The following is a 25,795-nucleotide window of genomic DNA, read 5'->3' on the forward strand; positions in this document are numbered from 1 at the left end:
TTTGAGACAGTCTCACTATGTAGTTGAGACTGACCTGGAACTCACTATCTAGCCCAGGCTGGTCTCGAACTCAACAGTGATCCTCCTGCCTCAGCCTCCCAATTGCTGGGATTACAAGAGTGCGCCACCACGCTCAGCTCTGTTTTCATTATTTTTTGAGACGGGGTCTTGCTATGTAGCTCAGGCTGGCCCTGAATTCATGTAGTCCAGGTTGGCCTTGAACTTCCAGGATCCTCCTGCCTCAGCCTTCCCAATACTGAAACTATAGGTGTGTACCACCATGCCTGGCCCAGTCCCACCCTTCATGTATATACCAAGAGAAGGGCCAAGACTGGGGGACACATGTGCCATAGTCACACAGCCAGTCAGCCTTAGGCCTCCCAGTCTCCCACTCTGCCTGCAGCATATTGTTTCCAACTTTGCAAAAGGCAAAGGACGGGGGACACGTTTCTGAAGCCTGGGGGAAGTGGGCCATCACGGGCAAGGCCAGGCCTGGCTTATGGAGAGATCCTCCTCCCTCCACTTCTCTCCTCTTACCCCAAAATAGCTCCCTGAGTCCTAGCCAAGACCCTCCCATGGGGTGGGGGGTGGGGCATGCTGCCCAGAGCCTGGCTTTAAATCCCCTCAGAGCTTGGGAGCTCCACTCCCTGGTTGGAGGCACCAGCACCGAGGCAGTCCCTCTGTCCACTTGTCCGTCAGTCCGGCCCACCCTCCCGCAGCCATGTCCCGGCCTCTGTCAGACCAGGAGAAGAGAAAGCAAATCAGTGTTCGTGGCCTGGCTGGCGTGGAGAATGTGACTGATCTGAAAAAGAACTTCAATCGGCACCTCCACTTCACACTGGTCAAGGACCGCAACGTGGCCACTCCTCGAGACTACTACTTTGCGCTGGCCCACACTGTGCGCGATCACCTCGTGGGGCGCTGGATCCGCACACAGCAGTACTACTACGAGAAGGACCCCAAGGTGTTGCAGGGTGGGGAATGGGCTGGTGGGGGTTTCTGGCGGGGAGCTGGGAGATCTTGTCCAAGTGGCTGCTCCTTCCTGGAGCCCAGGGTTTCTGCAGAAAAATGAGTGAGTGCTCCAGGGCCTTGGAGTTGGGGGATCCTGGGGTTGCCAGGAGCAAGGGTTGCTAGGGCAACCAAGGGGGAGAGACCTGACTGGGAGAGGGGTGCTGAGGGCTTGTGGGCTGCTTGGAAAGGCCCAGCTCCTTAGAAAAAGGAGGGCTGTTGGTGGCCAGGAAGACGCTTGCAGCCTGGTTTGGACCTGGGGTAGAGGGATGTGTCATCAAATGTATGTGTGGCATGCCTGCCACGGGTGGGGTGAGGCTGGGGTGGCAGGGATCAAGTGTCTGGTGGGGTCAGTCGTAAATGTCAGCAACCTAACACCCCATAGCAGCAGTGGGGAGGGGCTGGGAGGGGACCCAGGAAATGGGGAGGCCAGGCACTTGAGCATCCTCAGGTCAGCTGTCTCTCCATCCCCTTGTTGGGCCTTAAGGCTTGAGGGCAAAGAGGACCTGAGCACTTCATGGACAGGAGATGGCAATCTCTAGCCCTGAGTCATTGTAGGGGTGGCAGCTGCCGCGGGTGGGGTGAGGCTGGGGTGGCAGGGATCAAGTGTCTGGTGGGGTCAGTCGTAAATGTCAGCAACCTAACACCCCATAGCAGCAGTGGGGAGGGGCTGGGAGGGGACCCAGGAAATGGGGAGGCCAGGCACTTGAGCATCCTCAGGTCAGCTGTCTCTCCATCCCCTTGTTGGGCCTTAAGGCTTGAGGGCAAAGAGGACCTGAGCACTTCATGGACAGGAGATGGCAATCTCTAGCCCTGAGTCATTGTGTGACCTTGAACAGGGCTTTTTTTCCCCTGGGCTTTGCCCTCTTAGGAAGCACTTGGACATGCTTATCTATGTCCTGATCCCCTGATGGGTTGTTGAGGTGTGTTTGTGATAGAAGGGGACCCCTTCTCTCCTGAGCACCTCATCTCAAGGCAGTTCTGGCCAGCCCCTTTCTCTAGACGGGGAAATGGAGGCCAGAGAGAAAAGGCATTTGTCCAAAGTTAGGAGAATGTTGGGGCCAGGCCTTTTACCTGTTGAGGTTTCTGACTTCTAAGGTGGTTCCTCTAGGTGGGGAGAAAAACATGTCACAGAAAGGACATGCTGGAGTGGGGCAGGAGATGGAGAAGAGGTTCAGGCCTAGCTGGGCCTGGCTAATTGTCCAATGGGAGGCCTTGACACCACTTCCCTGTTCATTTGCCTGTTTCCGGGCAGAGGATCTACTACCTGTCTTTGGAGTTCTACATGGGACGGACGCTACAGAACACCATGGTGAATCTGGCCTTGGAGAATGCCTGCGATGAGGCCACCTACCAGGTGTGGGAGCATGAGCCTTAAGTATTGGGGGGTTCCTCTGAGGGGCCTTGGCACTGACTACTGCCACCTGTCCCCCAGCTGGGCCTGGACATGGAGGAGCTGGAGGAAATCGAGGAGGATGCAGGGCTGGGCAATGGAGGCCTGGGCCGGCTGGCAGGTGGGCAGCTTGGGGGGTAGGGGTGGGGGGCAGAGGTTTTTTTTACCTGGGTCCCTGACATCTACCTCCCTGCACACCCCTAGCCTGCTTTCTGGACTCCATGGCAACACTAGGCCTGGCTGCCTATGGCTACGGGATCCGCTATGAGTTTGGGATTTTTAATCAGAAGATCAGTGGGGGCTGGCAGGTGAGCAGGCTGACCTCGTGGAGAGGTTCCCTTTTGGTCATCCATCATGGGATGGGTCCAGAACCAGGCCCGGCCTCTGAGGAAAGCATCCTTGCCCTCCCCCTTGCCCTAAAGCCTGCTGGTGACTTGGGGAGTGTTTGAGAAGTACCCACGTGCCACATGGAGAAGTATCATGACCAGGCGCCGCCTCCCCAGGTTACTGCTCCTGTCCTGGCCCACCACCTGCCTGAGTGGCTGGGTCTGATGCTGCCTTCCTTTCCCGGTGCAGATGGAGGAGGCTGATGACTGGCTTCGCTATGGCAACCCCTGGGAGAAGGCCCGTCCTGAGTTCACGCTGCCCGTGCACTTCTATGGCCGTGTGGAGCACACTAGCCAGGGGGCCAAGTGGGTGGATACCCAGGTGAGGATGAGGAAGGGTTGGCAGAGGAGAAAGCTCCTGCCGAAGAGCCCTGAGGCCACTGGATTCAGTGCTGTTTTACAACCGAAGCCATGGAGGCTCAGAGATGATAAGTGACTTATACTATACAAGGTCACACAGCCAGAACAAGGAGAGGTTGGAGTAAGGGTCACAGGGGCCAGACCAAGTTCAAAGCCTAAAAGTAGAGAGACTGTCCCTATTCCACCAGTGTCTCTTTCCTATCCTGGCTCCTCTTCAGTCCATCAAAGGACTAGCACAGCCTGGCCTGGTGGTACACACCTGTAATCCCAGCACTTGGGAGGCTGAGGCAGGAGTGTCACTGTGAGTTTGAGGCTAGTCTGGGCTCCATAGTGAATTCAAGGCCATCCTGAATATATAGTGAGACCCTATCTCAAAACAAACACAAACAAATCAACTATCACAATGACTTCACTCTCCACAGCATGTCTGACCTCGGGGCTTGATGAAAGCAAGATAAATAGCCTATAAAGGAGACTGGAGGGAATTAAGGCTTCCTGACTTGTAATTGACTTGTTCAAGGTCACACAGCACATGAAAAGGAACCTAAAGCCAAACCAGGCATCCAGATCCCTGTTCAGATCATCTTTGAGTGGCTGCCTCTTCAGCCTCCACGTGGGCTACATAGAGTCTCTAGATTTTCAGAACTGGGCATTATTTTCACTCTCATCAGGCTCAGGCCCATTGGCAGCCTGGCACATGCTGCTCTGGCTAAAAGGCCAGAGACCTGGCTCTTTCTGGCTGCAGCTTCCATACTATTCCTCATATGGATAGGGCAGGGAGGCTGATGCTTGTTGGTTGTGGGAGGTAGGGCCAGCATTAGTCACTGCTGATTAGTCTTTGTCAACCAGACAGAAGATCTCTGGCCAGATTTGACCTCTGTGACCTCTTCAATTTGAGCTGGGCTCCTCCAGCCTCTTAGGAGTCTAAAGTGTCTCTGTAATGGGTGTGGTGGCACATACCTGTAATCCCAGCACTCAGGAGGCTGAGGCAGGAGTGTCACTGAATTTGAGACCAGCCTGGTCTACCTAGTGTTTTTGTTGTTATTGTTTTGGTATGGGGGATCAAACTGGGGACCTTAGTGCTTCTGAGGTGGTGGAACCACTGAGATAAATCCCCAGCCCTACATAGTGAGTTTAAGGCCAGCCTGAACTACACAGTGAGATCCTGTCTCCAAAATAATAATAATGTTTTCTCTTGCTTTTGCCCATCCCTGATTGGAGGCTTCGCCCCATTCCTGCAGAGTGAGCCCCACCTAGGGTTCTGGGGTTGTAGCTCTGTTTATCTCCACAATCCTCATGACAGTCTGAACAAGGCAGAAGTTAGAGGTGTCTGGGGAGATGTCAGAGATGTTCTCTTTTTATAGATGAGGTTCAGAGGTTACACAGTTTATTTAGTGTTGGGCCTAGAGGTTGGGAGTTGGCAGGATTTGGGAACAGAGTCGAGTTTTCAGTCCTACAGGTGAAGAACCCCATTTAACAAATGAAGCAGGTGCCTAGGGCTGCCCCCGAGGCAGCTCGTCCCAGCTCCTGACTTGAGGTGTCCCTCACAGGTGGTATTGGCCATGCCTTATGACACACCTGTGCCTGGCTACCGAAACAATGTTGTCAACACCATGCGCCTCTGGTCTGCCAAAGCACCCAACGACTTCAACCTCAAAGACTGTGAGTTCATCTGTGCATAGTCAGAAGCCTTGCCCACCCCTTCCTGGCCACGCTCAGTCCCAGCTTGACCTGTCCCCCTTTGCCCCTCAGTCAATGTTGGTGGCTACATCCAGGCTGTGCTGGACCGAAATCTGGCCGAGAACATCTCTCGTGTCCTGTACCCCAACGATAACGTGCGTCACCCTTGGGAGAGGGATCAGGGGAGATGCTGCTGCTGCCTTCCTCACACCGGGGTTGATGGCTGGCCCTGTGTGCCCTGTTCCTCTGCCCCGAGCCCTTTGAGTGGGAGGACATTTGTGTCCTAGGAAGGGAGAGTAGGGGAGGGCGGTTTGGAGGAGCTGTTGTGACACCCGTAATACTCTTGGTCCTTTCGTGCCCCCACTCGTGACACCATCCCCAGCCACTATTACTTGTGGAGCAAAGACCCCTGGGCCTTAGGGGGTGTAGTTTAGGGAGCTATGTCTTAGTGTTGGTGGGGTCTGTCCTGGCAGTCTAAGGCCATGCCTCTGGCACATGGGCTCCACCTGCCTTGCACTGTCCCCAGTTCTTTGAGGGGAAGGAGCTGCGGCTGAAGCAAGAGTACTTCGTAGTAGCCGCCACCCTCCAGGACATCATCCGGCGGTTTAAGTCCTCCAAGTTTGGCTGCCGTGATCCTGTGCGCACAAACTTCGACGCCTTCCCAGATAAGGTACCCTGCCTGGGATCTTCAGTCCACCTGGCTGTCCCCATGAGCTCCTCAGACTGCAGATCAGCCACAGGCCCTCTGGGGGCCTCCAAAAGGGCAAAGGAGAGTCTTCGTAGCACTTGGTTTGGGGCCCAATCTGACTCCTAGCCTCTCCCACACAGGTGGCCATCCAGCTCAATGACACTCACCCATCCTTGGCTATCCCTGAGCTGATGAGGATTCTTGTTGATCTGGAGCATTTGGACTGGGATAAGGTGAGTTTTGGGGGTGTGCATACACATACCCTGTCTCAGCCACTCTGCATGAGGATCCTTCCCAGTTTGGAGAGTGGGAGGGTGAAGTGAACCAGTAATGTGAGGCCTGGGGTGGCAGTGCTGGAACCTGGCTCTTCAGTGCCAGGCCCTGTGTGCTGCAGTGTAGACAGCCTAGGGCTCAGGCACAGCATCTGACTCCCCACCCTATGTGCCAGGCCTGGGACATAACTGTCAAGACCTGTGCCTACACCAACCATACAGTGCTGCCCGAGGCCCTGGAGCGCTGGCCTGTGCACCTTGTGGAGACACTGCTGCCCCGGCACCTGCAGATCATCTATGAGATCAACCAGCGCTTCCTGAACGTGAGCTGGGGAGGTGGTGCACCAGTGGGTGAGTGGCCAGCCAGGATCTGGGGCCTTCAGCGTAGGGACAGCTCTGAGCAGAGCCTTGGGTGATCAGGGCTGGGGACCAGGGTTTTTTGGCTCTGGTGCTAGTTCTGGGCTCTTCTGGGGCACAGCGGGTGGCAGCTACGTTCCCTGGAGACATGGACCGTCTGCGGCGGATGTCACTGGTAGAGGAAGGTGCGGTGAAGCGTATCAACATGGCGCACCTGTGCATTGCCGGCTCGCATGCAGTCAATGGCGTGGCTCGCATTCACTCTGAAATCCTTAAGAAGACCATGTGAGCCTGTTCTCCAGACCTACCCCTCCCCAGGTCCCCACACCACCCAGCTTCCTTTAGCCAGCCCCACCCACATGTGGTGCCGGCTTCAAGTACAATCCTGTCCTCAGGTGACCTCCTCTTACAGGACCTCTACCTCTCAGAGGTCTGCATCCCCCATTGAAGCCCCTTGCAGGAAGAACTAGGTTCTTGCAGGGGTAAGTGGTGACCCTCATCCCACTCCATCTTGTAGCTTTAAGGACTTCTATGAGCTGGAGCCTCATAAATTCCAGAATAAGACCAATGGCATCACCCCTCGGCGCTGGCTGGTTCTGTGTAATCCTGGGCTGGCAGAGGTTATTGCTGAGGTAAGAGCCAGTAAAATACCACTGGTCACAGCAGGGACCACTTGGGTATGATTGTTTAGGTACAAGGACTCCAGCTGAGGGCTGAAATCTGTCCTGTCCCGTGTTCCCCAAGCTGCATGCAGCCTTTTCATTTTTTGCAGTACCGGGGGATTGAACTCAGAACCTCGCACTTGTGAGGTGGGCTGTGGAACCACTGAGCTAAATCCCCGGCCCCGCGGCCTTTTCTTGCACGCATGTGTCTTCTGGGCTAAGCGGGGCTTTGGCTCCAGAGGCCAGCCCACTGGAGGTCATGGTCTAACAAGGGAGGGGTCATCAGTGGGTCACATCTGTAATGAGACTGCAAGGGGGCAGATGTCTGGTAGAGGAGATCAAGGCCTTGCCAACAGGAGGACAAGGCCAGAAGCCAGGGAGGTCTGCTGGGGTTGGGTGAGGCCAGACACCAGAGTTGAGGTGGGATGAGAGCGAGGTATATGTGAGGCCCCAGAGCACTCTGCTAGCCGGCAGGGCCCAGCTGACCTGGAAGGGCACCTCCTTGTGTCTGGGGAAGGGAGACAGAGGGAATGGGCTTGACCGAGAGCCGCCTTCCCGCAGCGCATCGGGGAGGAGTACATCTCAGACCTGGACCAGCTGCGCGAGCTGCTCTCCTACGTGGATGATGAGGCCTTTATCAGGGATGTGGCCAAAGTGAAGCAGGTGGGAAGCACTGTGGTCCAGCGTGGGACATGTGGGCCAGGGCTGGTGTTGTGGAAAGTATGGGAAGGGCCGGGTGTCTGGGTCAGAAGTGGCAGATGGAGCCACCTCTCCTGCCAGTACCAGGCCCGGAGCTGGGCTGAGAGACAAATCTGCCCTGGCTGGGAGCGCGCTGACAGTGACCGGCCATGTCTGCCTGAGTGAAGGCAGCAGTGAGCCTCCTGCCGTCTACCTTCCTGGGCCTGGTGGGAAGGAAGCAGGGAGGACGGTAGGGTTTCTTGAAGCGGAAAACTGTTGGTGAGCCTTCTCCTTCCCCTCCCCACAGGAAAACAAGCTGAAGTTCTCTGCATACCTGGAGAGAGAATACAAAGTCCACATCAACCCCAACTCACTGTTCGATGTCCAGGTGAAACGGATCCATGAATACAAACGCCAGCTCCTCAACTGCCTCCACATCATCACCCTATACAACCGTGAGTGGCAGGATCGCCACCCGCCTCCGATTCCCCTCTGCATATCTCCCAGGGTGCCACACCTTGCCTGATCCATAGCTCCTTGGACCTGGTGACAACTCCTAGGATGGAACTAGCTCTGTTCCATAGATCGGAAAACTGAGGCTCAGAGAGGGGGAAGTGATAGCCACAGGACAAATGATGGCCCAAATTCAGGCCTACAGTCTCCCAGCATGGCCCTGGCTGTCAGGGTACCGTTAGGAGCTCCTAGGCGGGGGGAAAGAGCTGGCCAATTCCATCCCTCTCTTCTCCACAGGCATCAAGAAGGAGCCTAACAAGTTTGTTGTCCCACGGACTGTGATGATTGGAGGCAAGGTGAGAAGCTGGGCCCACACTGGGGCTCTGGGCTGCTGCCACCCAGGTGGAATGAGGCTGGCAGAGCTGTAGGATGGACTGTGTATGTGGTTAAGGCCTCAGTGCTGACCCTAGACTGCCCTGCAGGCCGCTCCCGGCTACCACATGGCCAAGATGATCATCAGACTCATCACTGCCATTGGGGATGTGGTGAACCACGACCCGGTGGTGGGAGACCGCCTCCGTGTGATCTTCCTGGAGAACTACCGCGTCTCGCTGGCTGAAAAAGGTGGGTGCTGCCTCGTGGACCTCAGAGGCTCTGATAGGTTAGGCCCCAGGAGAGGTGCTAGAAAACCTTCCTGGGTAAGGATGTCCCATGATGGAGTTTCAGGCAGTACAGAGTAAGATTTGGGGGAGCTGGACACAGGATCCGAGCTAGAACCCCAGTATTGAAGAATCAGTGAGAGCCAGGTATGTAGTTCAGCTGTGCAGCACCTGACTCGTAAGGACGAGCCCGAGTTTGACTCCTGGTACGAAAAACAAACAAAACAAGAAAAACAAGAGGTGGAAGGATGAGGCTGGCAAGGGAGAGACTTGGTTGGTGAGGATTGGAGGGTTGGGGTGGAGAGGACTCTGCCTCTGGCTATGCCCAGGGCTGGTCTAACCTGACTAGGGTGGGACTGTACCCCAAGTTGACCTTGTCCCCCTTCTGCTGCCCTCCAGTGATCCCGGCTGCTGACCTCTCTGAGCAGATCTCCACGGCGGGCACTGAGGCATCAGGCACTGGCAACATGAAGTTCATGCTCAACGGGGCTCTGACCATTGGCACCATGGATGGGGCCAATGTAGAGATGGCAGAAGAGGCAGGAGAGGAGAACTTCTTCATCTTTGGCATGCAGGTGGAGGATGTGGAAAGGCTTGACCAGAGAGGGTATGACAGCAAGGGTGCCACAGTTCATGGCTCATGGGCAGGAGGACGAAGGCATGGCTGCTGGACAAAGGATGGGCATGAGGCATGTGTGGAATGGCTGGCCCAGGCTGTGCAAGGTCTTAGCTGTGGCTGGAAAACTATTTATTTATTTGTTTAATTTTGGTGGGGCTGGGGATTGAACCCAGAGTTTCATGTATGCTAGGCAAGTGTTCTACCACTAAGTCTGCATCCTTTTCCCTCAGAAAAGCTTAGGGTGAGCTTATAGCAAATATATTTACAGGAGGGGAAAAGAAAAGTAACACAGAATGAAAGGAAAGAGCTATGCATGCTGGTACATGCCTGTAATTCTAGCACTTGGGAGGCTGAGGCAGGAGGATTGCAAGTCTGAGGCCAGCCTGGGATACATAGATAGTCTCAGGCCAGCCTAGACTACAGAGTGAGACTCTGTCTCAATAACAAAAAACAGAACTGAAAGAAAAGAAAGAAAACTATATCAGTCTTGAGAGAAAATATTTTTCAGAATTGGAGGTAAAGGGCTGGGGATTTTAGTTCAGTGGTTCTGCCACCTGCTTCACAAGCGCAAAGGCCTGAGTTCAATCCCTGGTACCATAAATCAATCAATCAATCAATCAATCAATCAATCGTTAGGGACCAGAGATGTACTCAGTGGTTCCACTGCCTGCCTCACAAGCACAAGGGCCCAAATTCGATTCCTGGTACAAAAAACAAACAAACAAACAAATAAATCATTAGTTTCTGGGAAACCATGACAAAAAGGAAAAAGAAGTATAGTAGTTCCCAGTGAGCTTGTGGTCAGAAACTCACTTCTTCAGTGGAGACAGTCTCCTGACATTACTGTTTTTGAACTGGACTGTGAAGCTCAGGTCGGCCTGGAGCTTGCTGTGTAGCTGTGTAGCTTGCTGCGGGCTGATCTCACACTTGTAATCCTCCTGCCTCAGCCTCCTGAGTGCTGGGATTACAGCCATGTGCTACTACTTTCCAGCAAAACTTTTTTTTTTTTTTTTTTGGTTTTTTGAGATGGGGTCTCACTATGTAGTTGAGACTGACCTGGAACTCACTGTGTAGCTCAGGCTGGTCTCGAACTCACAGCGATCCTCCTGCCTCAGTCTCCCGAGTGCTGAGATTACAGGTGTGCACCACCATGCCTGGCTAGCAGCAAAATTTATTTTAAAATGTGATTATCACAAAAAGAATATGTGCTCACAAAACAAGAAAGAATAAAATGCAAATGCAAGGTCCTGAGTTCAATCCTTGGTACCAAAAAAAAAAAAAAAAAAAAAAAAAAAAGAAGAAGGAATAAAATAATTGTCATCCAGGGCTGGTGATTTAGCTCAGTGGTGTCACTGCCTGCCTCACAAGCACAATATCCCAAGATTGATCCCCAGTACCAAAAATCAAAACAAAACAAAACTGTCATCCATATTCTCACAGCAGGTTTAAAGCCAGTTTTTAAAATGTGTATCTATATATGTTTGTATACATATATAAAAGTAGTTTTTAAATGTTGGAAATGATATATGTAGAATTTTGGATTTCAGTATCTTCTTTAACACTGGAGAGACATTTTCTACGTTATTAGGCTTTTGTTGTTTTTTTTTTTTCAGACAGGGTTTCACTATGTAGTTTAGGCTGGCCTTGAACTCTCTACATAGACCAGGCTGGGATCCTGCCTTAGCCTTCTGAGTACTGGGATTAGAGGTGTGTGCCACCACACCCAGCAGAATTTTTACTTTTGAGACAGGTTCTCTCTAAGTCACCAAGCTGCCTAGTCTGAGTACAAATTTGTGATCCTCTTGCCTCAGCCTTCCAAAGACCTGGGATTACAGATGTGTGCCTCCATGCCTAGCTTCTATGTCATTAGTTTTCAAAAATATTTTAAATATTATATAGTATTAGCCGGACATGGTGGTGCACGCCTGTAATTCCAGCACTTGGGAGGCTGAGGCAGGAGGATCACTGTGAGTTCGAGACCAGCCTGGGCTACACAGTGAGTTCCAGGTCAGTGTCAACTATATAGTGAGACCCTGTCTCAAAAAACAAAAAAATAAAAAACAAAAACAAAACCAACCCTCTCATATATAGGAAGTATTGCATTCTATGGGCATGCCATATTATTATTATTATTAATAGTAGCAATAATATTAATATTTGTAGTACTGAGGATTGAATCCAAGTCCTTACATTTATCTACATCCTCAGCTTTTTTTTTTTTTTTTACAGTAAGGGGGATGAAACTCAGGACCTTGTTCTTATGAGGCCAGCACAACCCACTGAGCTAAATCCCTAGCCTATTAGCCTTTTTAAATTTTTATTTTGAGACAAGGTCTTGCTAAATCACTAACTTGTCCAGGCTGGGGTTGAATTTGTGATCTTCCTGGTTCAGCCTCCCAATGTAATGGGATTGTAGGTGTGTGCCACCATGCCTGGCTTAACCATGCCATTTTGTTTAGCCAATTCCATAATGTCTGGTCATTAAGATTGATATAGCCTGTTAGTCTAAATATTACTGCAATGAGCAGCCTTTTACATTTATGTCTATAACTCTGATTATTTCCTTAAAAGAATTAGGATGAGGATATTATTATGGAGGGGGGTCAAGAATGAGTTTATTTTCTTATTATTTTTTTGTGTGATACTGCTAATCAAACTGAAGGGACGTTCTACCACTGAGCTACATTCCTAACCTTTCTTTTGAGATTGGATCTTACTTAATTAGGCTATCCTAGATCTCATGATCTGCCTGCCTCAGCCTCCAGCGCAGCTAGGATTACAGGCATATACCACTGTGCCCAGCCAAGTACGAGTTTTTGAGGCTCTGACACAGATTGCCAAATTGTTTCCCCGAAAGTTGGTATCATTATGCTCCCAGCAATGGCTCCAGAGAGCTGGCATTCAGGGCTGAAAGGAACTTCCATGCGCCTTGACTAGAAAGTGCAGACTGTCCTTTGGGGAAGAGGAAACCATGAGATATTTTGAGCAAAGTCTCATGTGTTCGGGCCAAGGCTTTAGAATAATTGTGGCTGCAGGATGGAGACTGGGCTGTAAGGGCCAGGTGGGGACCAGCGTGGGGGCTGACACCATAATGCAGAGAAGTTACCTGAGGCTGAGCAGCTCAGGGGACTGGGCTCAGAGACATTGAGGAGGCTTTGGTTTTCCATTGGAAGGCGACATGGAGTGAAGAGATCAGGCTGGCATGGTGGACGGGTCTTGGTGGACGGGTCGTGCTGCCTTAGAAGGTGGAGACAAGTTGGGTATGGTGACAAATGCTTGTAATTCCAGAGGCTGAGGCAGAAGGGTCACAAGCATGAGGCTAGCCTGGGCCATATAGTGAGTTTGAGGCCTTACTGGCCTGCCTAGACTACACAGTGACACTCTCAAAAAACAAACCATGAGCCGGGGATTTAGCTCCATGGTTCCACTGCCTGCCTTGTAAGCTCAAGGTCGGAGTTTGTTCTCTGGTACCAAAACCAAAACCAAAACCAAAAACCAAAATAAACCAACAAGTAGAGGCAAGTTGGTACCAGGCCTGTGATGAGCTTGGTTGCATTGTCTGAGCTTAAGACCTGCCTCAGGATGTGTCGGTTGCTGCTTCCTGGAGCCAAAAGCGAGGCCAGGGATGGTTTTGGGACAGTGAGGGAGAAAAGATATTCATGGTGGTTTTGGTGATGCTAGGAATGGAACCGAAGGCCTTGTGCACGTTAGGCAAACATCCCACCGCTGAGCTACGTCCCAGCCCTAGCCTGTCATGGAGGAGACCTGGTGTTGGTGGTGGTGGTGGTGGTAGTGTGTGTAAGAGCCCTTGTTTGGGGGCTTTGGTTTTAAGGCTTACCTTTTTGTCTCCTCCAGGCTTGAGTTTCTTCACCCACAAAGTGGGTGAGGAAAAGCTGAGCAGGGATGGCGGGGGGCTGTCAGGGAATCGGCCTCCAGAGCAGGGGTGGGTAGCAGCTCCAGAGAGGGCAGCAGCAGGCTGAGGCCTGGGAAGCTTGATCTCTGGAGCTGATTGAGGTCTGCCCCGGCAGGTATAATGCGCAGGAATACTATGACCGCATTCCTGAACTTCGGCAGATCATTGAGCAGCTGAGCAGCGGCTTCTTCTCCCCCAAACAGCCAGACTTGTTCAAGGACATCGTCAACATGCTCATGCACCATGACCGGTGAGCTGCCTGGCCAGGCTGATACGTAGCTGGGGCTGCTGGGCTGAGCAGGGCTCTGGCAGGGTTGGGGATGTTGGACAGGGTCTTGCAGAGTTGCTGCCAGGTTCCTTTGAGATTTTTTTTGTTATTTTTTTTTTGGTACCAGGGATTGACTCAGGACCTTGTACCTGCAAGGCAGGCACGGTGCCACTGAGCTAAATTCCTGGCTCTGTTTGTTTTTTGAGACAGGGTCTTGCTCAGACTGGCCTTGAACTCACTATGGAGCACAGGCTGGCCTCAAACTTGTGGCAATCCTCCTGCCTCGGCCTCTTGAGGGCTGGGATCATAGGTGTTCACTACCATGCTTGGCTCATCAGCACCTTTGGAAGCAACATCACCCTCCAGGTCCCCAGATGTCCACTGGGACAGAATGGGGTTGGCTCTTGACCTTGTAGAGATTTCCTTTCCTCTCTAGGTTTAAAGTTTTTGCAGATTATGAAGAATACATTAAATGCCAGGAGAGAGTCAGTGCTCTGTACAAGGTGGGTTCCTGGGCCAGGGGCTGACAGGGCTTTGGTAGCCCTGGTTAGAATGAGGCAGAAAGTGGGGGTCTTGCTGGCAGAGTGAACGCAGAGCTCCCCTTTGGCTGTAGAACCCGAGGGAGTGGACTCGGATGGTCATCCGGAACATAGCCACCTCGGGCAAGTTCTCCAGCGACCGCACCATTGCCCAGTATGCCCGGGAGATCTGGGGCGTAGAGCCATCTCGACAGCGTCTGCCAGCCCCTGATGAGAAGATCTGAGCTTCCAGACCAGACCCCAAATCTGCCCTTGAGTCTGTTTGCAGCCTTCTGGGCCAGCCCCAGCTCCTCATCCAGAGGCTGGGTGACTGGCGTTAGGTCTCTAAGCCCCATCCTGGAACCCTCATTTCCCAGCCTGTAGGTACCAGTGTCCAGCGTGACCAAGGATATTGCCCTCTTCTTGGCCTTGGGCTCCCTGTTCCTTTTATTTATGGGGTCTGACCAAATGCACCCACTCCCCAATAAACTGATTCGCCTTCGGAGCCTCCTTTTCTCTGTTGGGAAATATTTTTAGCTTTAGGCAGGCTCAACAGCTGCTGCACAATCACCATCTTATCTCCGCCCCCCCCCAGGTGCGTTCTGGGGGAGGTGTAACATGGAGGCGGGGCCTACGGCCCAGCCCCTTTCCGGGCGTCACCCTCCACTCATCTCTTCCCAGTGCTGTGTCCATACTAGGTCAGCGGCCAGCCTGGCTGGTCGGGGGTGGGGCGTCCGCCTGGGTGGGACCCAGCGGGCCGGGAGCCGGGACTTGGGCCGAGTCTCCGGGATCCATGCTCTCGGAGGCGGGACCTATGGATGCTCTGCTCGGAGCCTTTGCGGCGCCGCCCTTAGCTCCGCCCCACTGCGGCGTTTTAGGGTCTCTTAGCAGGTGGCTAATGTTCGGTCCAAAGTCGAGGGAGTGTTAGAGCGGGGAGCAATCACAGACTGTTTAGGCTAGGCCATTGCCACCCCTTCATTATGGGGACACCGAGGCCCTGTTTCTGGATCTCATAACCGGGACTGAAGTGCCTACGCGTGTAGGGGGTGTCTTGTCACCCCCCCACGAGGCAGGGAGGGGCAAGCCTCAGAAGGGAGGTTTGGGGCCAGTGGTTTCACAGTGAGTGTATCCGAACCCAAACGGCCGGAAACTGTTTACCAGTCCCCCAGGTCTGGCCGGTGAGGACCCCAACTGCCTTCGCCTGCCACTCCCAAGTTCTTCCTTGCCAGGGCGCACGCCTCTAGGCTCCCAGCTGTGCAGAACCCAACAGTCGCTAGCAGCCGCCCCCCTCCTGAGGCCCACGGGTGTGAACTGGGGTTCCCGGCCCCACCCCCAGACACCGAGGCCGCGGCTCCAGGTAGCACACAGGCCACGCTCCTCCGAAACTCCCATCTCGTCCCAGCCCCTCCCCCAGGCTTTACCCAGGACCCTGGGCCCCCGCGCCCCGACCTCCACCGCGCAGGTGCCCGCGCCGCCCGCAGGAGCTCCCTCCAGGTAATGCTGCCACTAGCCAACAGCTCACTGCTGCCAGGTACTTTCTGTGAAACAATATATGTTCAACTGCTTCAAAATTTTATTGCATTTTGTCCATGTTGCTTTACAAAAAACAAATGGAAAGTAGAAAAAAAAAGAAAGTGCTCATTTTAGAGATTTTAGAAAGCATAATGTTTCTATGCTCAATGTACTTGCTTCCAAGATAGGATTTCGTTGCTAATCTTTGGCCTCAGTTGATTGGATGTGCTTTGGACTCAGTAGATCTACCATGGACTTAATGTAAAGAAAAGGAAAAAGAAAGAGAATTCTATGGTGTAAATATTTAATTGGAATGTAGAAATGTTTTTGACCTCTCAGATTCAGGACCACTACTAGCTGAATGGTGTCTTGTGCAGAATAGAACATGGGACTGTCTTTTTCCTGGGCTAAATACAGTCCTGCACTAAGGTACATGGCTCAATTTCAGTACCCATTTGATTCTTGGCCAAATGCCCTTATGTAGTGCACAACCTGGCCAATTGTACCTTGCTTCCCAGAATGGAACAAGCACTTATGTAAGTCTCTTGCTCCACTTTTATGCAGTGAATTTTATACACAATTTCATACTTATAAAAGCAGAGGACTGCCTATATTCAATAATTTCTGTTCACCTACTCTTAAAATTGGAAGATATATCCCATATGTGAGACATTCTTGGGAAAGCTGAGAGACCACTCATGGGAGGGGCCCATCCTCGGCGCCCCTGGCTTTTCCCTGCCATGTCTCAGCCGGGGCCTCGCCTGCAATATCCCATTTAACAGATGGGGAAATTGAGGCTCAGAGAGGCCAAGTGACTTTCAAGGTCACGCAGCGAGGAAGCAGCAGAACCAGGCAGGGATGGCTCTGGATTTTTCCGAGAAAAAGTCGGTCAAAGAACTCCGGAGAAAAGCTCTCTTTCTTCTACAACAGGGGACCAAGTGTAGTGGCAGGGCACCTTTCCATGGGGCAAGGCTTTGCTAGGGTGGAGAAGTGAGGGGAAACCAGGGCGAGCCCTAGACCGCGAACGAAGGGGGAGGGGCGGCGTAATGGGCGTGTGCGCACCCACGGGGGTATGTGCATGGGTGGGAGAGTGTGCATGCATGGTGATGCACTGTTTTGCATATGTGCACACATGTGCATATGTCAGCGCCCCCGTGGCCGTGGAACTAGAGCTGGCCTGGCTCAAGTGAACAGCAGGTTCTCGAGGCCACCTCGTCCACGGGTTTGCATTGGGGTAGATGAGCTGCGTGTGTGTGCCTGGGGGCTCCTCGGTGCAGGTGTGTCCTGGGCGCGGGTGCCATTGTCTGCTGCAGAGCATAGGGCGAATGCCTGTGCCTTTCAGCGTGTGTGTGAGGGCGCTTTTGTATATAACTTAGGTTCCAGGCGTCTGGAAAATAACTTGGGTGTGGAATGGGTGTCTGACCCAGCAGGAGTACACCTGGCTTCACCAGGGACCTGAGTTGCTGGAGGTGTCCTGCCCGAAATGGTCACCCCCACGGCTCTAGCGCCCCCTTCTGGGCACCCTATTCTGTTCATGCACAATTTACTTCTGTAGCCTGGGGGTCTGAGTCAGAAGTCCCGGGTTAAGGAAGATGGCCCTGTGGAAGGGCTTATCCTGGACCCCAGGGCCTTTTGAGGAGGTGGTTTAGGAGCGGGCGGTTCCCATGCTCAGGCTTCCCGTTGACGCCTCAAGGGCTCACCCCCCCACCCCAGGAATGTTCCTCTACTCCAGCCCGCCTCCCAGGGCAGGACTCTGGGGGCTGCCGTTGCCACGCCCTTTCTGGAGAAGGCCCTGGGGGCAGGACGCCTGGGTTCTCTCTTCCCCCTCCCATCCCAGGGAGAAATTCCTCCGAGGTCCCCTCAGGCTCTGGGTTCCCAAAATAACCCTGCGGGGGAAGGGAGGCAGCGGAGAGAGGGAAGCGGGAGGGGCGCAGAGCCGAACTGCGGGGCGCTGCAGGTGCCTCGGGGAGCTGGGGCAAGCCGCAGAGGGCCTGTGGGGGCGGGGCTGGGGCACCAGCCTACCGCTGGGAGTCCTGGCTTGTCCCCATCCTTGCGGATCTCTTCAGCCCTTCCTCAACTCGCAGGGTGGGCCGGAAGCCTCTTGCGGATCGGTTTCCCAACTAGCGGGTTGCACCATCCTGGGCAGGGCCGTTGAACCCCGCAAGTAGCCACTGCGGGCAACTCCGCCCCTGGCCGCCAGAGGGCGTGCCTCCCTCCGCCCTGTTTCTGCCCGTGGGCCGCGCCCCCGGCCAGTGCCTCCAGACTGCTCTCTGCCTCTCTTAAGGACAGGGCTCAGTTTCATACCAGAGAGAGGCTCCCGGAGCGCTGCTTAGGTCCAGCACACCCTGGCCGGCTGCCATGGCAAGCACACTGGACCTGGACAAGGGCTGCACGGTGGAAGAGCTGCTCCGGGGCTGCATCGAAGCCTTTGGTGAGTGAAGGGTACACTGAACATGGGCCCCTGCCTCTCTGGAAGATCCCTGGCTTCGTGTCCTGCAGCCTCCTTGAGGAAAGCCCTTCTTTGTGGCAGGGCAGAGAGGTGCCTACGCTCCATCAGATCGCCAAGCCCCTTGCCCAGTTTGTCCACGCCTGTGGTAAAGCGAGAGTAGGGGTCCCAGCCTCTAGGACGAAGGGTTTTATCTGTCTCCCCGGGAATCCGGAGGAACTCTATCTCTGGCGTGGGAACTGTTTCCGGCCGATGAGGGGTAGCTTATCTGGTGAAGGGGTGCCCCTTTCCGTAGTACTCAGGAAATGACCTCTAGATTCCTGACCCCGGGGAACCTTCCGCCCCATCTGGTTCCCCTCCGGACCAGGACCAGCTCTGACGCTGTCAGGCCCCCAGCAACTTGGATTCTGCCCTACCCCTGGCCCACCCTACCTTTCCTTTACCATTTATCTCTGTTTGGTTTTTTTTTTTTAACCTCCTGGTTTCAGTGCCCAGGGAAAGCTGGAGGTGGGCAGGGGTAAGAGTACAGCCTCAGGGGCTCTGATGCCTGGAGGGCTGCGGGCTAGGGGCTAGGTTATGGCAATCTGAGCTTCTGGACCAGGGGTCACCCTGCTTCCTGCTTCTCTTTGACTCTTGGGAGTTAGATGACTCTGGGAAGGTGAGGGACCCACAGCTGGTTCGTATGTTCCTCATGATGCATCCTTGGTATATCCCGTCCTCTGAGCTGGCAGCAAAACTGCTCCACATATATCCTTCTCAGGTCTGCTTGGGCTCTGTGGTCAGTATCCACCAGTGAGCCCCACTGCCCAGCCTGGGCGCAGATGTGCATGCCCCTCCTAGAGCCCAGAATTCAGGCCTCCCTCCCATCTCTGCTGGAGGCTCAGCTTCCTTTCCTACTTAGGCTCTGGCCTAGGTCTTGTCCTGGCTCTCCCTAGGGTCTAGATCTGCCCTTACTCCCAATAAGTCTGTCCTGCCCTCAGCCTCCTGGAGCTCCTCTATTCCTCTACCCAACCCACACCTCTTCAAAGCTGAGGCCTCACCTACCACATCCTTCCAGAGCCAGGATTCCTCAGTTCCCATCCTGTTTGGCAAAGCCTGGTCCCTGCATTCCCTTGCTAGAGTTAGGCACCATCCTTGTTTTCCTTGATTCTCTTCCACCTACCAACAATCCCGGAAGGACAACTCCAATTCACTGCAAGTGAAAACATGCCACCTGGTCAGGTAAGTCCTCCTCTTGCTCCCTTCTCTGAAGCTTCAGACTGGCTGGAGGAGTGGACACAGTGCCACTAGGTCTTGTGGGTTTGAATTTGGAATTGCGGGGCTGCTTCAGGCTGCCTGTTCCTCCGTCCCAGCTTTCCTTCTCTTGTCTGCCCTGTAGGGTTGGAGGTCTCAGGGGCTTTTGCAGGCTTGGGAGATCTGGGAGAGGGAGAGCCATACTTCGAGAGTGTTTCCTTCTCTTTGGGAGACAACAGTCCTAGTAGTCCCTTAGATGGCCACCTGGGGATGGTGGGGGAAGGGCTGCCTTGGGTGACTCTGGCCCCCCGCCAGGTACTGGATCTCAGCATTCCCAGCGGAGTTTGACTTGAACCCAGAGCTGGCTGATCAGATCAAGGAGCTGAAGGCTTTGCTAGACCAAGAAGGGAACCGCCGACACAGCAGCCTCATCGACATTGAGAGCGTGTGCGTGGCGGAGGGGCTTGGAGGGCTTAATAAATGTCTGTTAAATTGAATGAGTGAGAATCATGTCACTCTCTTGCTTCAAAACTTTCCATGCTTCCTATGGCCTTCAAAACGCCTGGCCTTGGTGATCTCAGGTTAGCCTGGCGGTTCCTGTCTCATCTCCCATGGCCCACACCCCATCCTGCTGCGCCTCCTGCCACGGCTCCACCTGGCCACCCACATCATCTCAGCCCCTGCATCCTTTTCACCTGTGCTCGCTCCTGTTACTGTCCTTGTCTCCTCCTCCATGCCACCGTGGCTCAGCTCAAATGTGACGTCTCTGTGGGCTCTGAAGGCTCAGGGCTGTTCCAGAGCAGTGTTTGTCCTCCCACCTCTGTTTTCCCATGGCATTTTGTACGGACTTCAGTACATGGGCCACACTGTTTGGTGATCTGCATTTCTGTGTCTGTCTCCCTCAGTAGACTGTGAGCTCCTTGAGAGCAGGAACCATGTTTTGCTCTTCTCTGTATCCCAACACCTAGCACAATGCCTGGCACAGAGTTCATTGTCTGTTAATGTGTGTCGAGTGCATGATGAGCGGGAGGTAGGGAGGAGTTGCTGGGCTGGGGACGTTAGTGCTAGGACGGTGGCTCCCATCATGTCAGCCTGAGTGGTGTGTCTGTGTGAGTGTGGGGCCACAGGCAGCAGGGGCATCGCCAGTATGGGGCTCACTCCTCCTGCCCCCCCAGTCCCACATACAAGTGGAAGCGCCAGGTGACTCAGCGGAACCCCATGGAACAGAAAAAGCGCAAGATGTCACTGTTGTTCGACCACCTGGAACCCCTGGAGCTGGCGGAGCACCTCACCTACCTGGAGTACCGTTCCTTCTGCAAGATCCTGGTGTGGCCTGAAGGCTTGTGCTTGGGGGCCACTGTGGGCTGGGCAGGGGATTCAAGGGGCAGGGCCTCTGGGGCAGTCTGGGCCATGCATGGGACAGCTGGAGGTTGTCACCGGGCACTGAGGCCGCTCCCTCCTGCCTGCAGTTCCAGGACTATCACAGTTTCGTGACTCATGGCTGCACAGTGGACAACCCCGTGCTGGAGCGCTTCATCTCCCTCTTCAACAGCGTCTCGCAGTGGGTGCAGCTCATGGTCCTGAGCAAGCCCACAGCCCCTCAGCGGGCACTGGTCATCACACATTTTGTGCACGTGGCTGAGGTGCCTGCCCCTCCCCAACCTCCCCGTGGCATGCGCCCACTGCCTCCTCCCCAGAAAGGCTGGGCTCAGTCCCGGGCCCTCTTGGTGACGCACTGCCTCACCTTCCCCATCTGTCCCCCAGAAGCTGCTGCAGCTGCAGAACTTCAACACGCTGATGGCCGTGGTTGGGGGCCTGAGCCACAGCTCCATCTCCCGCCTCAAGGACACCCACAGCCACGTCAGCCCTGAGACCATCAAGGTGCCTGGGAGTGGGGAGCCCAAGATTCCCATTTGTGCCTTTTCCAGGTGCAGTGCTGCAGGCTGGGCACCACTGCTCTCATTTGCCAGCCGAGGAAACTGGCTTGGCAGGATTGGTGCTTTCTGCAGGTTGCACAATGCAAGTGGCAAAGGGATACTTACAGGTCTGCCTGGCCCCAAAGCTTGTGCTTTCTTCTCTCTTTTATAACATTGGGAAAGATAGATAATAGAAAAATATACAAAACAGATGAACAGTCTAAAATTAAAAAAAAAAAAAAAACGCCTGTGTAACTACTACCCAGTTCCAACACACTCCTATAATCCTGGCACTCAATGAACAGTCAAAATAAAAAAAAAAAAAAAACGCCTGTGTAACTACTACCCAGTTCCAACACACTCCTATAATCCTGGCACTCCAGGTGGCTAAGGCAGGAGGACCACAAGATCAAGCCCAGACCAAGGAACGCAGCGACTTAGACCCTATCTCAAAATAAAAAAATAGGGCTGGGGATTTGGCTCCGTAGTTCCGCCTCCTGCCTCGCAAGCGCAAGGACCAGAGTTGGATACCCGGTACCCCTCCCCAAAATAAATAAATAAAGGGCTGGAGATGTAGCAGTGTGAGGGCTCTGGGTTCAATTCCCAGAAGTGCCAGAAAAAATTTAAAAGCGTTGGCTGGGTGTGTGACTCAGTGGCAGAGTGCTTGCATAGCGTGTGTGGGGCACTGGGTTCCATCGCCAGTACTGCAAGAAAACAAAAAACAAAAGCATTGCTATACCCAGCACGTTAGAGCATAATTCACTCCCCACCAGAGGTAGCCAGTGTTGTGATTTTTGTGACAATGACTTCGTTTTTCCTTGTAGCTGTACCCTATATGCGTATTCTGAAATAAGAGTGGGTTTTTCTATTGCCTGTTTTGAACTTTCTATGAGTTCAAATTTGTCATATTTGTTAGTTTGTATCTCCTCAAGCTTGGGGTCTTTTTATCCTGTTACTTGGAGCAATTGTTCATTTTTGTTGTTTTAGCATGTTATTGTTAAGTCCACTGCAACTTATGCATCTATTGGATTGCTGGGGTTTCTCCAGTTCTTCCTGTTACGACAGCTCAGCGCATCCTCACATCCTTGTAGACATTGGCCTGTGCTGCCTCACTTCCTTTCTTCTGTTAAATGTTGTTGATAACCTGTGGCCAGGCCTGGAAGAGAGATGTGGTGTTTGACAGTGGGTGTTGACTTGAACTCTCGACCTCTGAACTCTGACCCCTTAGGGTCTGAGGGAGCTGGTGTTGGGGAACAGTAGGGGAGGATTTTACCTTTTTATCTATGCCTATTTTTTTTTTTTTTTTTTTAAGACAGGGTCTCACTATGTAGTTGAGTCTAACCTGGAACTCACTATGTAGCCCAGGCTGGTCTTGAACTCACAGCAATCCTCCTGCCTCAGCCATCCCTCCCAGTACTGGGATTACAGGCATGCGCCACCATGCCCAGTTTATCTATGCCTAACTTTGACTCATCCTTTGCCATGTTTCTAGGGCCAAGTTGGGGAGAATGGCTGAGTGGGGTGTGTGTGTGTGACCTTCTGCCTTTTGCTCCCCAGCTCTGGGAAGGTCTCACAGAGCTAGTGACAGCCACTGGCAACTATGGTAACTACCGGCGCCAGCTGGCAGCTTGTGTGGGCTTCCGCTTCCCCATCCTGGGTGTGCACCTCAAGGACCTGGTGGCTCTGCAGCTGGCACTGCCTGATTGGTTGGACTCTGCCCGGACCCGGCTCAATGGAGCCAAGATGAAGCAGCTATTCAGCATCCTGGAGGAGCTGGCCATGGTGACCAGCCTGCGGCCGCCTGTGCAAGCCAGCCCTGACTTGCTGAGCCTGCTCACGGTGAGGGCCAATGGTGGTGGGGAGCTGGAATCCAGGTACCAGGCATTAACAGCTGTACCTGGTCCTGGCTGTGGTCTTGGCCTTGGTTTTGGATTTTGGTCAAGGAACTGAAATCCAAACAGGGCCTCAGGATTTAGTGTGAACTCAGGATGAGTTCCAGGCTCGGGCTGAGGTGCATCATGAGGCTGGTCTTGAGGCTACCATGTGGTCTGGAGACAGGAGTAGGAGGCTAGGTTTGGCTCCTGGTTCAAGTTCCTGGCAGTGGACTGTGTCCCAGGTTTGGACCCGCACTCTAGATTCTTCAGACAGTGGGTTCTAACGTGGTCCTGGAGTAGGAGTCAGGTCCTGTGCTTAGCTTTGTGCTCAGTTTGGAGGTTGAGTGTAGGAGTTGGGTTCTAGGCTAGAGCCAGACAAGGCTCTAGACAATGGTCTGAGTCTTAGGTTGAAGGTTTGGCATGAACTCTTAGCTGCTTCCAGGCTCCAGATGGAGATCAGGGTTGAAATTGGAGCTGGATTTTGGGTGAATTTCAGTGTTCAAGGCTGGGTTCTGACTGGGCTCTTGTCTGAGATCTTGGCAGTGCAAGGTTTCGGGCCAAGCTGAGGTCTGCTTGTTGTGCTGTTGGCCTCATAGTTGCTGGGGTGTATTCCAAGCCAGGCTTTGTCATGAGGCTAGCTTGGGGACTGGACTCTGGGTAGAGCAGTGACCTCTAGGTAGGTATCCCTGCAATTCTGGCTTGGAGGCTCTTGAGAGCAGCAGGGACCAGAGAATGTGACTAGACCTATGTATCCTAGGTGTCACTGGATCAGTATCAGACTGAGGATGAGCTGTACCAGCTGTCCCTGCAGCGGGAGCCACGCTCCAAGTCCTCGGTGAGGGTTACTCTCTGCTCCCTCCCACTCTGCCTGAGAACCCCAGGATATGAGGATGGCAAAATCTCTTCCAAGCTGCCCTACCCAGCAGCTTGTCAGACAGAGGAGCCGGGATGGAGTAGTGGCCTTGGGCAGGTTCTCTTATCTCCAGGTGCTCCCTCTCTGTTTCCCTGGGCCCTGGGGTCCTTCCACTTCTGCCCTAGCTCAGGCTTGACCATTCCCACAGCCAGCGAGCCCCACCAGTTGTACCCCGCCTCCCCGGCCCCCAGTGCTAGAGGAATGGACCTCCGCTGCCAAGCCCAAGCTGGACCAGGCCCTCCTGACAGAACACATCGAGAAGATGGTGGAGGTGAGTATCCTGGAGTCTGGAACGTGGGGAGAAAAGTCTGCTGATGGCGGGGGCAGTCAGTAAAAGCTGACTTTTCCAGAGCACTGGCCTGGGAGCCACCACTGGTACTGTGTCCAAGGTCAAGTGCTCAGTGACCAGGAAAAGTAGCCTGCTACACAAGGCTGAGGTGCCGATGAGGGGTTTGGGTGGGGCTAGGAAAATGGAGGTGGTGGGGGAGACATCTCTGACGCACTTTATAACATAGTCTGGGCCTGTCAGAAAGGACAGGCCCTGATGACCCTTTTATCTTCCTTCTCCTGCCTTTGCATGTCCCTCTGTCCCTCAGTCTGTGTTCAGGAATTTTGATGTTGATGGAGATGGCCACATTTCACAGGAAGAGTTCCAGATCATCCGTGGCAACTTCCCTTATCTCAGCGCCTTTGGGGACCTGGATGAGAACCAGTGAGGAGGGCTAGGGGCCTGGGAGACGGGGAAGGCAGTGGCTTACTTCCCCCTCGCCCTTCAGTTTCCCCACATGCAAGATGAGGCCATTGAACCAGGCAAGCGTGGCCAGGAAAGCTACCACTTTGGGGAAGTCTGCTCTTTTTGGGGGGTGGGAGGAGGCTGCAGGCTGTAGAGGCACAGTGTGATATCACTAATTCAGGCTGATGGGGGGCTCCACCTGAATCTCAGAAAGACTGTGGCCTGGGGACTATTGCTACATAAATACTGTTTTATTTGTGGAGCCCACAGCTGGCAAAAAGTGTGGGCAAGTCAAGCTCCCGGGTAGCCAGTTTTAATGAATAGATAAGAAAGGCCTGTAATTAGTAGCACCCACTTGCTTATCCACAATTCATACACTGACAATTTGGAAAAACAGCTGGATCTCTGAAGTAGGTTAAGATGCCCCTGTCACCATGCTTATGCCCCACTTTTTGCTGAGCCGACAAAACCCCCATCAAAATTTACAGTCCATCCTAGGTCAATTTATTTTTAAATGTGACCTGTATTTCAACACCCCCCCATTTAAATTTCTACATTACAAAAATCTGTGATTAAAAAGATTCAAGTAGTAAAATTAATTTATACTGAACAGGTATATAAAGTAAGAAGTAAACATTCCCTCTCTCCTCCTCACCAGTAGAGGTGACCTGTGTTGATGGTCAGGCAAAATGTGCATCCTTCCAGTCTTTTTTCCATTCAGGTGCAAATTGATAGAGATTTTGTTTGTTTGGTATGTGTTTTGTCGACAAATAGTATCGCAGTATAAATCCAGTGGCTTTATTGAGGTTGCTTTGTTTCTTCTCCCAAAGATGAGGTGGGAACAGATCAGTTCCATGCTATTTCCCTGGGCTGGCGGGTGATTTTATTTCAGACTGCCTTTCTAGCAAAAAGTATGGACCTTTAAGACCCTGGAGGGTCTGGGGGGAAGTGGCGCACCCCTGTGATCCTAGGGGACACCAGCCTGGCAACTGAGTGAAATCCTGTCTCAGAAGAGACCCTGGAGGCCCAGCTTCGTGTAGGGCTCAGCTTTAACTCTCTGCCTAATGGATTGGGGTTGTAGCTCTGTGGTGGAAAGTACTAGACACGCACAAGGCTGTGGGTTCACCACAGCACCAGTGGTGGCTCCCAGGCCAGTGCTCTGGAGAAGCCAGCTTTTACTGACTGCCACCTGTGAGCACGAGAGAGAGAGAGAGAGAGAGAGAGAGAGAGAGAGAGAGAGAGAGAGAGAGAGAA

The 25,795-nt window shown here is 53.3% G+C and overlaps 2 protein-coding genes and 1 long non-coding RNA gene across 5 annotated transcripts in view; 2 read left to right on the forward strand and 1 right to left on the reverse strand.

The window, feature by feature from the left end:
* The first annotated feature begins 721 nt into the window (after positions 1-721).
* Positions 722-14,263, forward strand: Pygm (glycogen phosphorylase, muscle associated). Its single transcript, XM_010636055.2, has 20 exons — positions 722-964; positions 2,264-2,365; positions 2,444-2,522; positions 2,606-2,709; positions 2,978-3,109; positions 4,698-4,809; positions 4,900-4,982; positions 5,354-5,497; positions 5,656-5,748; positions 5,964-6,110; positions 6,266-6,429; positions 6,662-6,776; positions 7,368-7,469; positions 7,792-7,939; positions 8,235-8,293; positions 8,420-8,561; positions 8,996-9,203; positions 13,244-13,378; positions 13,833-13,899; positions 14,010-14,263. Exons 1-20 carry the CDS (start codon positions 722-724, stop codon positions 14,157-14,159), a joined length of 2,529 nt encoding a protein of 842 aa, XP_010634357.1. The 3' UTR covers positions 14,160-14,263.
* On the reverse strand, positions 9,145-13,158 carry LOC117283493. Its single transcript, XR_004514478.1, has 3 exons — positions 13,054-13,158; positions 12,322-12,452; positions 9,145-9,260 (listed from the first exon to the last, which is right to left on the reverse strand). It is a non-coding gene; the product is annotated as an uncharacterized LOC117283493 (long non-coding RNA).
* An 854-nt stretch (positions 14,264-15,117) lies between the features above and the next one.
* The window catches only part of Rasgrp2 (RAS guanyl releasing protein 2), a 15,549-nt gene continuing 4,871 nt past the window's right edge, over positions 15,118-25,795 (forward strand). Inside the window, exons 1-12 of one of the 3 annotated variants that reach the window (XM_010636053.3) lie at positions 15,118-15,271; positions 17,711-17,857; positions 18,517-18,619; positions 19,031-19,093; positions 19,421-19,552; positions 20,281-20,431; positions 20,575-20,748; positions 20,870-20,986; positions 22,579-22,860; positions 23,653-23,730; positions 23,957-24,079; positions 24,405-24,520. In XM_010636053.3, coding sequence (XP_010634355.1) covers positions 17,785-17,857; positions 18,517-18,619; positions 19,031-19,093; positions 19,421-19,552; positions 20,281-20,431; positions 20,575-20,748; positions 20,870-20,986; positions 22,579-22,860; positions 23,653-23,730; positions 23,957-24,079; positions 24,405-24,520 — 1,412 coding nt within the window. In that variant the 5' untranslated portion in view covers positions 15,118-15,271; positions 17,711-17,784. The remainder of the gene's footprint in view (positions 15,272-17,710; positions 17,858-18,516; positions 18,620-19,030; positions 19,094-19,420; positions 19,553-20,280; positions 20,432-20,574; positions 20,749-20,869; positions 20,987-22,578; positions 22,861-23,652; positions 23,731-23,956; positions 24,080-24,404; positions 24,521-25,795) is intronic. The other 2 variants (XM_033756486.1, XM_033756487.1) reach the window with 2 other exon arrangements.

This window comes from Fukomys damarensis, unplaced genomic scaffold, assembly GCF_012274545.1.
Source record: "Fukomys damarensis isolate Sample0158 unplaced genomic scaffold, DMR_v1.0_HiC HiC_scaffold_27, whole genome shotgun sequence".
In the NCBI taxonomy this organism is placed as follows: Eukaryota; Metazoa; Chordata; class Mammalia; order Rodentia; family Bathyergidae; genus Fukomys; species Fukomys damarensis.

Bases quoted from the DNA above. Each gene is read 5' to 3' on its own strand.
- Pygm (XM_010636055.2), top strand. From the start codon at position 722: ATGTCCCGGCCTCTGTCAGACCAGGAGAAGAGAAAGCAAATCAGTGTT. The intron at 6,111-6,265 runs GTGAGCTGGGGA...TCTGGGGCACAG, and splicing joins TCAACCAGCGCTTCCTGAAC to CGGGTGGCAGCTACGTTCCC. The intron at 13,379-13,832 runs GTGAGCTGCCTG...TTTCCTCTCTAG, and splicing joins ATGCTCATGCACCATGACCG to GTTTAAAGTTTTTGCAGATT.